Consider the following 15,971-nt stretch of genomic DNA (forward strand, 5'->3'; position numbering starts at 1 on the left):
GAGCAGGAAGTATTCAATTTCAAACCATGTGGCCGCCCATGTAATGCTGCTGATCATATTCAAGAAAGAAAACAAATGCAGATAACCATGGTAAGCCGGCACAATTTTTTAAAAATGTAGAGAAGCTCTCTGTGTTTTTGGGAAATCCATGACCAGAAGTTGTAGCCGGGAATGGGGGAAGTTGCAAGGGCCTTGCCTTCTTAGCGTCATGTTGGGCTTCCTCGATGAATTTTCGACTTTCATTTAAGAAATAGAAGAAGCAAACTCCTAGACTGTTTTTCCTTCACAGAGATAAAAGGAAAAGTGTGCAGGCATGATCATACTCAATTTTTCATTTGATGTAAAATTGTCCCTGCCTTCCAGTATTCTGTCCAAAGAGCGAAAATGCAGAGGGATGATTGACAAATACTTGGAACAATTCCATTTAATTTGATACTATTTGTTTTTTTTAAAAAAAAATGTTACATGAAAAGTATTTAATGAATAACTTTATTTAAATTTTATTAAATAATATATCATACTGAATACCTTTAATTTAAATGTTAAACCATACAGGTTAGGTTTTGGTATTTTTGTATTAACCCTTGATCTACAACAGAAAACGTGGTAAGATCTGACACCGAAAAATGCAAATCAGCATAAAAGTAATAATAGTAAAGTACGAAAGGTGACAACAGATAGATTGTAACTCAGTGGGACTTACTTTTAAGTAGACATGTAGAAGATTTGCTGTAAAAAACTGAAGAAAAAATAGGTGAAAGATATAAAGAAAGAAAATGGATTAGGATCAAAAGAACAGGTGTTGTATAAAGTAATACAAAACACAAGTGGGAAAAGGACAGAGCAGAAAGAGAAGGAAAAAAGTGGGAGAAGAAAATCCGACCATTTGGAAACAAGGGTCCTCATTTTCTAGGGCTGCAATCATATGCATTCTTATTTGATAGGGAGTCCAATTGAGCACAGGATAAGTATATAGCTATATGGTTGCTAAAGAGAAAAGCTTTCAAGATTATTCATGGATGGCTCCAGTCTCAACATCTGCAAGTTTAAAAGCAATTTATAAATCAAAAGATGCTCTATGTTGGAAGAGCTGTGTCCGAAAAGAGACTTCGTTACATGTCTGGTGGAACTTCCCAAGGATTCAAGTCTATTTTTTTAATTACATTTCTATATCACTCAATAGTCAAAGCTTTCTTAGTAACAAATATATAAAAACATTTTTAGAAAGCAGTTCAAATTGTTTATTGTCAATTCAGCCAGAATATGCTGAAGAGATTTATTCATTTTACCTATTCAATTCTGCATTTATACTCCATTTTTCTGTGTACCTTACAATTCAAGGTAACTTGCGTGCGTGCGTGCGTGCGTGTGTGCATCCCACAACGAATTAAAAAATAACCCTAAAATATAACACATACATAAATAGTAAAAACAACAGCGGAGCATCATTAAAAAATGGTGGGGTAGTTGATAGCATTCTATCAATTGCACCACGCATGGAAACTTCTTGTCATGAAGAAGTCATTGTAGCAATAAAAGTATGAATGCTCTAAAAATCCTGTATAAATGCTTTTTCTTATTCGTATTTTCTTAGGAGTCTTACAGAGGAGTGTGATGATGGAAACCTGATAGACGGGGATGGTTGCTCTAGAACCTGTAACAAAGAAAATGGATTCCATTGTGCTGGTGAGTCTAGAAAGACCAGCACGCTCGGCTTCTGTTTTCCCTTTTGCTCAGATTTTCATATATCCTTCTGAATCCAATATTTGAGCTTTGGCAGAACTTGGAAATTTGTTTGACAAGAAGCAGTATTTCAGCAAGGGGAGAAGTTTGGTAACTGTGGGGTAGCACTCAGTTTGGGCCAGCAATTAGCTCTGTGCCCTTTCAGTTGATTCATCCATTTATATTGCACCTCTGAAGTAGTATGTTTGAAGCTGGGGCTATGCATGGTAGCAGACTAAGGTGGTATTGTGAACTGTACAGTTACAGGAAGGGAATCTGTCTTCTGCTCCCCAACATTTAAAAACTCCCTAATAATAGAACTTCTATGAATCAGAAAGAAGGGTTCTAAATTAAGCCTGTTCCAGCAAGGAGTATTTTTTTTTTTAAAAAAAAAACACATAGCGGAGTATTCAAAAATGTCCTTCCACCCACATGTAGTCTGATGTGTTGCACTCCATTTCACCATCTCAGCATTCTGCTGCAGGTGTAAACCAGGCTTCAGACTCACAGATATCTCCATCTGAACTGCCCTTAGACATTTAGATAATGGTGAGGACCTGCAACGATGAGACCATGGTGGAATCTGGAGAAAGCGGGTCAGAGAGGGATTTGGAGCAGATTTATTTATTGAAGAAACCCATATGCTTCTTTTTAGTGTAACGCCCTTCCGAGGCTGCTTACAGAAACTAATGAAAACAACACAAACGTATGACGTGCAGTCCAAAAATGTACACAAATTCCATGCGCAGTTCCTTTTTGCTGTAGCTGGGCCTCTTGTATTTTGAACACTCCTCCTTTCCCCACTCACTTTTGATTGGATGCTAGTATTGGATGGGATTGCACTCACCCTGAAGGAGCAGGTTTGTAGCTTGGGGGTTCTTTTAGATCCATCATTGTCACTTGAGGCTCAGGTGACCTCAGTGGCACGGAGTGCCTTCTACAAACTCCGGTTGGTGGCCCAGCTATGCCCCTATCTGGACAGGGATAACCTGGCTTCAGTTGTCCATGCTCTGGTAACCTCCAAGTTAGATTACTGCAATGCACTCTACATAGAGCTGCCTTTGAAGGCGGTTCGGAAGCTGCAGCTCGTGCAAATTGCAGCGGCCAGATTGATTTCGGGAACCAGAAGGTTTGACCATATAACACCTGCTCTGGTCCGCTTGCACTGGCTGCCTGTATGTTTCCGAGCCCAATTCAAGGTGCTGGTTTTGACCTATAAAGCCTTACACGGCTTGGGACCACAATACCTGACGGAACGCCTCTCCCGACGTGAATATACCCGGTGACTACGTTCAACATCTAAGGTCCTCCTCCAGGTGCCTACTCCGAGAGAGGCTCGGAGTGTGGCAATGAGGGACAGGGCCTTTTCGGTGGTGGCTCCCAGACTTGGAACGATCTCCCTGACAAGGCTCGCCTGGCGCCAACGCTGCTATCTTTCCGGCACCAGGTTAAGATTTTCCTCTTTGCCCAGGCATATAGCAGCACATCTTAATCACCCACATGTTTAGTTTTTTTAACAGTTTTTAATGCTTTATGTGTGTGTGTCCTGTGTTTTAGAATTTTAAATTTTGTATAACCGTTTTTATCTCAATTTTAGAATTTCTGTGAACCGCCCAGAGAGCTCTGGCTATGGGAGAGGTATATAAGTGTAATAAATAAAATAAATAAATAAATAGTATTGCCCTCCACTGATCGGGTACTAGCATTGTCCAACCAGAGAAGGCAGATTGCAGAACCAGTGGTGGCTGGACAAGTAAAAAATAGCTTCTGGACATCAGAACAGGGAGAGGGGAAGCAAAACATCCATGGGGGAGTAGAGGGGGTCAGTTGCAGCCCTTTACACTATCGGGGTTGGGATGGGATTTCCTATCCGCGGGCTGTGTTCACAGCTCCTGTCTCCCCTGCCTCGTGATGTTGGAAGAGAAGGCATTGGGCTCAAGGGGTGTGTGTTTGTGGAAGTGGGGAGGGTTTCCCGTTTGCCTGCTTGCCCGGTTGTCTCATGTTAGAAGAGAGGGCAGAGGCAACTCTGAGCCCAACCAACCCTTTTCACTGGGGCGGGGTGGGGGTGGGGGATGGAAATGGGGGAGAAGGGATTCCCCACTTGTCTCCTTCTCTCATGCTGCTGTCGCTGTTGGGGGAGGAGACAGACGCGCCGGGTCCAGGAGGTGGTTTTGGGACACCCATGGAGGGGCGAAAGGGGCAGCAGCACAAGGGCGGCACTCAGCAGGTCTTATTCTGGGGAAAGGACATGGAGCTTCAAACTCCCCCCCCCCCCGCCCCAATATGCATTTCCAGACATATCTAATTTCCCCATCCACGTCAATTTCCCCATCTTCTACCCCTTCTTAAGCTTGTCTTCTGTGGTAAGAGGCAGCCCTGTGCCTTCCCCCTCCCTGGAATTGACCAGTAATCTGGTTTATTTCAGTCCGTTCCATCAGCAGAGATGTGGGCTGTGCATGTGCATTTGTTGACCATAACCAGGAGCTTCCTCTACACTTCTGCTCCTCTCTCTCTCTCTTTGTGTGTGTGTATAGGGGGAACAAGAGTTAATGGATGGGGCGGGGGGGGGCAGACAGTCTCCCCTACAAAGAAACCAGGAAGGTTGAGCGCCTCTCCAGGCTAGTGGCTCCCCCCCCCAAATTACTTTCTCTTGGGACACAGCTTTGGTAGGGTTTGCCCCAACTCCCCACTTTCCTGCTAGCTCCAGCATGGCCCTGGCTTAATTTGGGGGGGGGGGTCTTTTTGTGTACTAACAGTAATCTTCATGGACCTTTAGGATTCTTACAAGGAATGCCCTTCAAAGCACCATCAACATTTACATGGAAGGGATATATATGCGCCGTGCATGTTTGAGAAAGAAAGAGGTACTGGGTGGGAGAGAAAGAGTTCTGAGCAGACCTACATAAGACTGCCAATCCCCACTGAGTTCAACTCCCATGTAAATATGCGTAGGATTGCAGCGCACCTCTAGCAGCATGGGAAATAATCCTGCCCCGGGAAGCGCTTGGGCAGCCACTGATCATGCTGCCCCTGGGTGGGGCACTGCCAATTGTAGGCCTCCACGTGTTCCCAGGGATGTGCATGTCCCTTGCCCCGAGATCCATCTGGAGATTGGCTTGCGAGGATAGAAGGAGCTCCTTCTATCCCCTTGATCCAATCCCCAAATGGATCGCCGGGCGGGGGGTGAAGGAGGTCTTCTGTGGCTGGACATGTAACATCAAACTGTGGGAGAAATCCATCTGCTGATATCAGGGGGTGGAGTTGCCACGATCCGTCCTGCAGCTGTCATGAGCAGGACAGATTCCTGCGCCTCCCATCCCCATTTGCCAGAAGAGAAGGGGAATCGGACACGCAAGTATCTCTCCTGCCACTGCAAAGGATTCCCCTTCTCTTCAGGTGACTGGGGACGGGACGCGCGAGGATCTGTCCTGCTCATGACAGCTGCAGGACAGATCGTTGTGCCCCCGTGGCGCCCCTCCTTCCTTGTCAGGGCCATAATGGTGCCTTGATTCCACCTTCTGTCAGGAGGAGCGATGCCTCCACCATTGCTGCTTTCTCCGGTGATGGCCACTGCGAAAGATGTGCCATGGCTGTAGCTGGAGAAAGAAGCGGTGGCGGAGGCATCGCTCCTCCTGACAGGAGGTGGAATCAACGCGCTGCCTCTGCCATGGCTCCAACAACAGCCATGGTGCATCTCCACACGCTACGTCTCTCTTCCCCCTTCCCCCTCTCCCTATGGAATGGTGGCTCCCCGATAAGGTAAGCAGGAACCAGCGCTGCCCTTCGGTGGGAAGGGCGGAGCGGGGCAGAGATGACTCCTCAATGGAGTGTGACACACAAGTAGTCACCTCTGGAATGGATTATTCACACTCTGTGGACTAAAGTGTCGTCCAAACACTCCCAATGTCTGAGCCGCTACTAGTAGCCTGGGTCATGACAACTTTCAGCTTTTTCCTTAAAGCAAATCCCCTCACATTTTGTTACGGGCAGGTCTGTACGTGAAATTTTCTTGAAGTTCTTTTAATTTTTTAAAAGAAGCAATTTTCAAAAGGCCAGAACAGTGGGCCTTTTTGGTTTGGGCATTTAAGGCAGCTTGGGTGAAATCCACATTCCATTAAAATCAGTGGCAACTCTCCCTTTGACCAGTGTGGAGTAGCAAAGAGTGTGTTTGATTTAGGCCAAGCTCTTCCTGGCTTCAGCTCCTGTACCCAGCCATGAGCTCTCTTGGTGGCCTTGGGAAGGTAGTTTCTCTAAGCTGCCTTTTAATTCCTAACTCATGGGTTGCAATGAGCCAAAATTATTATTATAAATCACATTGTACATTGAAAAGTGGCATAGGAATTCATTAATAATATATTTTAATATTTCAGGATTTGCACCCTTTATGATTAACTATTCAGAATATCCACTTCTGGGGTTTTTTCTTCCCCTAATTTTGCTGTTTTAATCAAACGTGTACAGAAGTTTTTGAAAATCTGACAGACTAACAAAGCTTTCCTCCTTATTTAAATAACATAGAATCATAGAATAGCAGAGTTGGAAGGGGCCTACAAGGCCATCGAGTCCAACCCCCTGCTCAATGCAGGAATCCACCCTAAAACATCCCTGACAGATGGTTGTCCAGCTGCCTCTTGAAGGCCTCTAGTGTGGGAGAGTCCACAACCTCCCTAGGTCACTGATTCCATTGTCGTACTGCTCTAACAGTCAGGAAGTTTTTCCTGATGTCCAGCTGGAATCTGGCTTCCTTTAACTTGAGCCCGTTATTCCGTGTCCTGCACTCTGGGAGGATCGAGAAGAGATCCTGGCCCTCCTCTGTGTGACAACCTTTTAAGTATTTGAAGAGTGCTATCATGTCTCCCCTCAATCTTCTCTTCTCCAGGCTAAACATGTCCAGTTCTTTCAGTCTTTCTTCATAGCGCTTTGTTTCGAGACCCCTGATCATCCTGGTCTATCCTAACCATAACCCACAACCCATTGAAAAGCAAGCTGTAAGGATGTAGAATCATAGAATCGCAGAGTTGGAAGGGGCTTACAAGGCCATTGAGTCCAACCCCCTGCTCAATGCAGGAATCCACCCTAAAGCATCCCTGACAGATGGTTGTCCAGCTGCCTCTTGAATGCCTGTAGTGTGGGAGAGCCCACAACCTCCCTAGGTAACTGATTCCATTGTCATACTGCTCTAACAGTCAGGAAGTTTTTCCTGATGTCCAGCTGGAATCTGGCTTCCTGTAACTTGAGCCTGTAATTTTTTTAAAGAAGGAATAAAAAATTAAAGAGAGAAGGGGAGCAAAGTAAAAGTATGGCAGGGATGTGAATCAGGTACCATTAGGCTGGGGCGTAGCCACTTGAGCTACCTGGAATTACATGTGTTTTGGTTTCAGAGCTCACTTCAGTTATGGATGGCATATCAAGATGCAAAATCAGTCCCTGCAGTTAGCAAGTAATATCCAGGGCTTCTCTTAAGGAGAGATTTATAGTACACTTGTAACTGGCCACTCATGGAAATTTGCAGATCAGTTACATGTCGCTGCCAACCTCCAGCATCTCTCTCGTACTTTCCCAGGTTTTCCGCAGCTTAATTTGAAATGAAATAAAAGTAGTAACAGAAGACTTGTTCTCTGTTTCAGAATGAAAAGAGGAAATTGCGCTATAAGAAGCAGCTGACCACAGCACCACCTTGTGGTTGTATAAATGAAACATATAGAACTCGTTGTTAAAGGGGGAAAGGGAGAGCTGGGAAGGGAAGTGTGTGTGACGGGAGTACGTTGTGAACATGAGACAAAAATGGAAGCAGAAAGCCATGATAAAGTTGTGGGAATTTTCCTTGGTGTAGAAATGCTCCAAGCCTCTGGATCGGCCAGGCTTGGTATAAGTACCAAAACCTTTGCCTCTTGCTTCCTTCAAGACTTCAGGCCTCTCATCAGTTGGCCTCAGGAAGCCTTTGGCCGGAGAACATGCATCCCAGGTTCAACTGCCCATAGCCACAGGCTGGCTCCGAAAGAATTAGGAAGAAAATGGAAGCGTGAGGGGATGGAAATCAATATTCAGTAGAAAGGAAGTATTAGGGGGGAAAAGGTGTGGAGGCAAATGGACAAGGGGGCAATCAAAAATCCAGGATGCTATGCCTACGTCTCTCCTTATATATGCCTGCCCAAGACCTTAGATCTGTTGGAGGAGCCCTTCTCCGCATCCCACCAATGCAACATATACGTTATGATAGGACAAGGGAGAGGGCTTTCTCTGTGGTGGCACCCCAACTGTGGAATGCCCTCCCCTTGGAGGCCCGATTGGCACCAACACTGATTGCATTTCGACGCCAAGTAAAAACATGGCTTTTTAACAAAGCCTTTGATGGATAAACTCACTGGCACATTTTTTTAACTGTTTTAACTGCATCTATTGCTTTTAAATTATATATTGTTTTAACTTGGATCATGGTTTAATTTGTTTTTAACTGTGTATATTTATTGTTTTATAATGTATGTTTTTATCTGTACGCCGCCCTGAGATCTTTGTGATATAGGGCGGGATATAAATATTTTAAATAAATAAATAAATAAATAAATGATACGTCTGAGGTAGGCAATCTCCCTCTTCCCCTGAGGGCCACATGTGGTAGTGGGTTGTGGCCAGAGCTTCTGGTAGGCAGGGACTGGGTTGATGGGGCCAGCTTCTCGCTCGCTCGCTCACACGCTCATTCACAATCTCTCTCACACCTACCTTCTCCCTGCTGCAGCTGCTACTACCCCCTGCTACTACTACTGTCTTACTTATTTGTACAAGCGCTTCACAGGAATCTAAAAGACACTTGTCATCTCAAAAGCTTACAGTCTTAAGTATTGACAAGACTCAACAGCGAAGAGAAAGAAGAGAGGGGTATTAAAATTTAAAAATAAATATGTAATGTATAAAGCCGGGCATTTTCCTAAAATATGGGAAATGTTTTGACAACTTGATGCAAGTTACTTTTGTACTTTAGAAAAATGCTAAGGGAGGGAAAGTGAACCAAAAAGCTTAGAAGTCTTCTGAATGTACAAATATTGAAATCTAAATAATAATTATTCATAATAATAATAATAATAATAATAATAATAATAATAATAATGAATATGATGATGAAAAAAAAAGTTAGAAGTCTTAAAACTCTTTTAAAAGAAAATAAGAGAGAAACAATGTTCTAACAAACTATAATTCCATTTATGGGAGTTATAGGGCAGGAAAATGCCTATATGTAAGTGAACTGTTCGTGTGCCAGATCCAAACTAATTAAGGAGTCTTGTCTATTTTTATATCGGATGTGATTATTAGAATGTCACAAAATAAATCCCATTTTCACCATCCCAACCTTCTGTTTCTCCCCCCCCCTTTTTTTAAACTTTGCAGATGAACCAAGCCTCTGCTACGTCCATGATAGCGATGGCATTTGTGAGCCATTTGAGAAAAGCAGCAGCATTGTGGATTGTGGTCTCTACACCCCCAAAGACTACCTGGATCAGTGGGCATCAGAGGCCTACACTTCCCACCAGGATGAGAAGGCATGTCCAGTTTCCCTGGTGACTGGAGAACCTCTTGTGAGGGTGAGTGGGGTTTTTTCACATGCAAACCCTTACATTATCTATTTCTTGGCAACCAGGAAGAGCTCTGTCTTCAAAAGAGCACAGGATTTTCACGCACAAGGCCCCAATTCCAGTCCCTGCCATCTCCACTTAAAGGACCTAAGGTAGCAAGGTTGAAAAAAACATGGTCTGAGGAATAGGCTTAGTTCTCACAGAAATGAGATACCTGTATATAGGTTGTACCATTTCAGGCTCCAGGTGAGTGAGGCTCACATGCTTGAACGCTCTCACACAAAAACTCTCCTGCCAACTAGATAACAGAATGTTACAGTAGGTAGCCAGGTTCTAGCATAATATTCTTCAGGGACATTCGCTTTCTTTATGTAGGTTGCTGTGGATTGTTTATATTTGTATGGAGGGGCATTCAATAATCTGAGCAACCTTGTCTGCAGTCTAAAAGTCGTACAGTCTAGTCACTGATATACCATCTCAGTGAGGACATAGAAAGGCACTGGCCAGGCTGGTGAACCAAAGTCCAATAATATAATGCAGCTTCAGGTGTTCAAGTGGCTTCTCTTGGACGTCTCTGGTCCCTAATTAGCTGCAGCCATAGCAATCAGACAGAAATGACCCACAAAGGGGGTTCCCGGGGAGCTGGATGTGGGCTCAGAAAGAATTTCCTCCACAGTCCTTTGAAAAAAATGAAAAAAACAACCTTATTCTTTGCTGTCAAACTTTATTTTACTCCTACCACAGGAAGGCAACAGCAGAGCTTATGTGCTGGTGGACCAGCCACCATTTTACGTCTCCTACAAAGCTTTAGACATAGCGTTTTTTTCCAGGGAATTCTCAGGGGTGGAGTGGGGAGTGGCAGTTGCCACAAAAAATATTAGTGAGAACCCCTTCGGAACTATTGGTGGATTTTCACCTCTAGAGAATGTTTGGTGACATTCCTTCCCACACATTTCCATGCCTGGAAATGAGGTGGAGAAATAAGAGGGTATTTCTGTTGAGTTTTTCTTGTGACTTTCTGATTCATGTGTTTCTCATGTGATTGAAATTTATTTCCCCTCCCAACGTTGATCATTTCCCTTTCCCATATTGAAAATCCCTCCTTCCCAGGTGTGTAAGCCTCATCCTCAGGACATGCTGTCATATCAGCCTCAGATGGCTTGGTTTCCTTGTATGAACCATGACGTTCTTCAGGATTCAGACAGGGAGAAAATGATCTTCGATGACAGAGTTTGGCTGAAAGTAAGTGCTTTTGGCATTCACTGTAGCAAGGACTTGTTGAGAGGAAGGAACTGAATTGATAGTATGCACTACTTTTTGTAAGTAGGGATGAGCATCTGAATCCTCACACGAGTTGATTCTAATAAGGATAGCTGTTGTAGGGAAAGCCTTTTTAAAACTCACAGGAGCTGAGACACATTTTTTTTCCTGGAATCCAGAAACTTTTCTCAGATTTTTTTTCCCTCTTAAAGTGACATTTAAGGGAATTGCGCCTGCAATTTGTATCACTTGCACAAATTACGCCTGTAGTATGCTTAATTTCAGCAAACTGCACCTGCAATTTGGGCAAAATCGCAGGCGCAAATTAAGCACATTATGACCGAAATTTGCTCAAGTGATGCAAATTGCAGGTGCAATTTGCGTAAATGTTGCTTCAAGAAAAAACAACCCCCTGAAAATCTGCGAGCTGGCCCGACATGATCTGCATCAAGTTGGGAGAGTTCATGGGTAAGTGTTTTGAAGTCTTGGGGGGGGGCCAAGCTGCTGAAAACTTGGTGGATTTTACCCCCCGGATGGATTCTTCGTACATCCCAGAGATGATGAACCGCCCAGAGAGCTCTGGCTATTGGGAGGTATAGAAATGTAATAAATAAATAAATAAATAAATAAATAAATAAATAAATCCCGAGATTCTAGTGATGTGCAAAGTTTGCTAAACTATAAATTTCCCTCAAATATATTGCAGAGGCATTGTCTGAGCAGGACCCTCCATACTTACTTCAGATTTCCTCTTCAGCACCAGTTCTCAGGTGTGAATGGGTTTGGACATCAGCTCCAAATTACCATATGATTGGTGGGACTTTAACCTCTCTTGGTTCCCCTCTCACTTCTTGCCACATGGGGATTGACAGCCCAGGACACTCAATATTTCCAAATTACTCTAGGGGAGTTTTCTGGTTGAACTTGACATACCTGGTTGATCACTGGAATATGGAGCAGACAACCCAGACAGGTAACACTTATCACTCCACGGTGCCCTTTTCTGCAATTCTTCTCTCTTGTGTACCAGGGAGTGTGGTGTGATAGAGGAGTATGGACAATAGCTGGAACACAGATGGAGAAAGACAAATGGAATCTCCTTCAATGCATGCTAGAGCTTATTTTACAGTCTACTCTGTGTCAGTCATGGCAGAAAAGAAAGCTTATTTCACTCCACAATTGTGTCTGCACAAATCCACCCAGTGAAGCTGTCTCAAGTAACAAGAAGTTTGCTTCATGCTGGCTTCCAGCAGTCTGCTATGACTTATTTTCTAAGCACTACAAACTCCTAAGCACTGCCCTACAACTTAGATGCAGTATAGGTACAGGATGTTCCCTTAAGGCCGGTCTAATTTTTTCTAGATGAGTTTCAGTTATTGCAGCCTAGGGGTACTGTTAGTGTGCTTCTGGATAAACATGATCTTGCCGCCGTTATCCTAGTAACACCCAGGTTAGACTACTGCAGTGCATTGTATGAAGGCTCCTATGAAAAGCATTCAGAAACTCCGGTTGCTTCAGAACATGGCAGCCGGGATATTGACTGGATCTCAGAGGATGTTTCCCCCTGAGCTCCGCTGGAAACATCAATTATAATAGTAGCTATTAGCTTTGGATATTCGGACTGGATCTCAGTATGATGAACAGATTATACCAGTCTCAAACAATTTTCACTGTCATCCAGTTCGTTATAAGACACACCTGAAAATGTTGCAAGTTTCATTACATATGAAGGCTTGAAGAACCTGAGAGTTTGATCTTTGAAGAATCACCTTCTTATATACAAACTTGCCCAGGTGTCTCCACCTACAAGGCTTTTATTGCCTCGTCTTATTCACAGAATTTTACAGGGGTTCCAAATGATGTGATCTTCCACTCTTTCCATGCTTTCCCACAACTTGTCTTTCTTTCTTATCATGACAAATCCAGTAAGGAGAAAAATGCTGAATAGTCGCAGAATGCCATTTGATTGGTAGCAGTAGGAGTCCTTTGTCTGGAAGCATCCAAAGTGTTCTCAGTCATGGTGCTCCAACTGTGGTATCCCTACCTCAGAGGCATGTTCTCCTAGCGCCCTCATTACTTGCTAACTTAACCAACTTAATGCTGTTTCATTCACTTCTAATTGGAACTTCATTTTGGCTGTGTTTAGGTTTTATTGTCAATCTGCTGATACTGGCGGTTTTAGTTCTAATTGCTTTTAGTTTATTAATTGTTTCTGTTCATTTGTTAGATTTCTTTTTAAACTGCCTTGGGGGCCTTGTGCAGAAAGTTGGGATAGAAATCTTCAAAAATAAAAATGAGGTAAACCCAGTGAGAGACTCCATTCCTTATAGTGGTGAACAATCAAACCAGTGTATTCCAGGAAACCCTATGTGATCTGTTGACTCCCCACATCATTATGAGTATTACAGATGCATTAATTTGGAGAGAGTTCATGGGTAAATGTGTCGAAGTCTGGGGTGCCAAGCTGCTAAAATCTTGGCGGACTTTATCCCCCGGATGGATTCTTCCAACATTCCAAGATTCTAGGTGATTTCTACTATTGCTCCAAATTACCTGGAAAACTTCCTGACTGTTAGAGCAGTACGACAATGGAATCTGTTACCTAGGGAGGTTGTGGGCGCTCCCACACTAGAGGCCTTCAAGAGGCAGCTGGACAACCATCTGTCAGGGATGCTTTAGGGTGGATTCCTGCATTGAGCAGGGGGTTGGACTCGATGGCCTTGTAGGCCCCTTCCAACTCTGCTATTCTATGATTCTATGATTGGCAAACCAACCTCTAGCTGTGAGTATCAGGGGCCATTCAACTCAGGGAGCTGATATGTCCTCAGGGTTCTTCCTGGGAACATCCATGCCTGAACCCTGCATAGCTTCTATGTAGACTACTGCATCTTTATTCATTGAGCGCTATACCCTTAGTGTGAACACTTCTACTGATTCTTTTGGAAGTGCTGTTCTTCAGAGTCCCTTTCTTGGATATTGCAACCTCAAACCTCAAGGTGCATTACCTTACCAGTCATCCAGGTATGGGATGATGCAGAGACCACAAAGAAGACAATATGTGGCATACCTATAGCTGATGTTCTTCAAGATGTCATTTGTAAAATTACAAACACACAATCCACTCTCCTTCTCTGCTGTTGCTGGATGTCATCTGTTATCTGATGTTCTTGAAACTGTGTCCAAGGAACTGAGTGGGAAGGCACTCACCCCATGCCCTTGGGTCTGCTCTCTCTTCCCAGGGTGAGAGGCTCTAAGGTTCCAGAAATACTCTGCGCAGGTATAGAATCCAGCCATGTGACTGCACAGTTGATCTCTTCAAGAACACCAGATTCAGCTTAGCAAACTGCTTCTCTATTTAGTTACCATAGTTAGTTACCTTGATAAATCCATTCTTCTATGAATTTTCTAATCCTTTTTTTAAAAAAGTGAGACAAACTGCTGGCTATCACTACATCTTGTGTCTTGGCTAGCCTCTCCCTGCATGCTCTATTCTTCCCAGCTCCCCTCCTGGTTCCAGTAGTGAATATTCGTGTCTTGCTTGCGTTTGTTCCTTAGCTACAATAACAAAGGAGAATGCTCCCTTTGAGGGATGTTAACTTCCCACTCTTCACCAAAGATCAAAGTGCATTCCAGTTTTATTGCATTTCGTGGTCAGTTCCGTTCACCCGTGGATGTTTATATTGAAAACTCATTTCTGGCACTGCTTGCATACTTCATTATTTTCCATCTATAGCATTATTTATGGCTAAGTAATAAAAATGTCTCTTCCCCCCTCCCTTTTATTTTATTTAATTAAAACCTTTCATATAACCCTTCCTCATATCAGGTTTCAGGGAAATACAGCATAGAACAAGCACAAAAAATAAGAAAATGGGAGATGCAACTTTAAAACAGACTAAAACAGTGCTATGAATGTTTACTTAGAATAAGCCTAATTGATCTCTATGTGGTTTATTCCCTTGTATGTGCATTTAGGACTTAGAAGTACGTCCTATTGAAGTCAGTAGAACTTACTTCTTAATAGACATGGATAAGATTGAGGTATAAATAAGTAAACACTATTAAAATGACTGGGTAAATTAAAACATTTTGGAGTTATAATACTGGGTTTGGAAAAAAACCTCCCAGATTTGATAGAAAAGGGAGAGGTTGGCTGTATTCAGCTAACCCTCTGAGCAATCCTCTAAACCATGGTTTGAAGGATTGGAAACAACCCTTATACTTGCACACTTCCTCCTCCCCTTATGTATGCAGCTTAGTGAATTACTTCCGTGGTTTGATCAAACTGCAGTTTGTTGTTTTATCTCAAAAAGTTTAGGGTACCATACTACTCAGTTGACGTCCTCTAAATAACCCCATTTTTGCAGGATCTTGCAGTTCTGATGATGCAGTAGCATCCTGTTGCTTCTTGAAAGTTAGAGATGGATCAGCCTACTTCTTGCCCATGTCACTTTCGCATGTCACTGCTCTGCCCTAAGTCCGTTGCATCCTGTTTCTATTTCCATTTAAAAACAACAACAACAAAAACTGACCAAAAATTTGCATTCTAAACTTACAGTGCTATGAAGTGGTCCAAAGCCTTCTTTCAGAGTTTTCCATCTTTTTTTTTTAAAGCACCCACTAATAGCTGCTCCAAGTTGCTAGAAATCCTGCCTGCCTTCTAGACTGCCATGCCACACATTCCAAATGGGGCCACAACTGCCTCTGAAAGCCACGATAACATGGGGTTTCTCCCCAAGGAGGCTGCACAGAAAAAAAAAAGATGAACTGCCCCCCCTCTTTCCCCCCATGTAATGTCCCCCTGGAAGTGGGTGGAATGTTATCATGTTCTGTTGCAACTAGGAGCATGTCGGAGGCCGCAGCAAGGCTTTCCATCCACTTGGAAATAGCTGCTATTACCACTTTTTTAAAAAATGGAAAACTTTAAAGGCAGCTCTTGGAGTACCTCAAAACACTGGAAGTATTTGTGTTTGATAAATTGTGAATCTGGAGTCCAGTATGTTCTGATCTGCACGTCAGTCAAGGGAACTGTTGATCACATTTGTTTGCATCAAAATGCAGACGGAAAGAATTCCTCAGTCATCCCTACCTGAAAGAAGTCAGGCTTTTCTAGCTGTCCAGTTGAACACTCACAAAGGCTAGACCTTTTTGCAAGTGTTTGGTCTGGAGTGCTTGCAAAAAGTGTGTAGGATGCTCATAAAGAGCACTCTTCCTCCACCTGTGCCTTCCACTGATCCAAGGCCCTGAAAATTACTTTTGGGAGAAAATGGGAAATTGCCCAGGGTGGTGGGTCTCCCCAGGCAATACAATGCATCTAGCCATTTCCAATAACCCAAAGTCCTCCTGCGCCTCACATACATTGATCCAGCAGCTCCCTTTTCTCCACACATCTTGGTATATATAGCATACACTGGGAGTAGC

The 15,971-nt window shown here is 43.4% G+C and overlaps 1 protein-coding gene across 1 annotated transcript in view; it reads left to right on the plus strand.

Annotated features, from left to right (window-relative positions):
* Positions 1 to 15,971, plus strand: part of PAPPA2 (pappalysin 2) — a 180,756-nt gene that overhangs the window by 75,789 nt on the left and 88,996 nt on the right. The window contains exons 9-11 of the mRNA XM_063130342.1: positions 1,595 to 1,686; positions 9,106 to 9,299; positions 10,401 to 10,532. Coding sequence (XP_062986412.1) covers positions 1,595 to 1,686; positions 9,106 to 9,299; positions 10,401 to 10,532 — 418 coding nt within the window. The remainder of the gene's footprint in view (positions 1 to 1,594; positions 1,687 to 9,105; positions 9,300 to 10,400; positions 10,533 to 15,971) is intronic.

This window comes from Elgaria multicarinata, chromosome 1 (genome assembly GCF_023053635.1).
Source record: "Elgaria multicarinata webbii isolate HBS135686 ecotype San Diego chromosome 1, rElgMul1.1.pri, whole genome shotgun sequence".
NCBI lineage: Eukaryota > Metazoa > Chordata > Lepidosauria > Squamata > Anguidae > Elgaria > Elgaria multicarinata.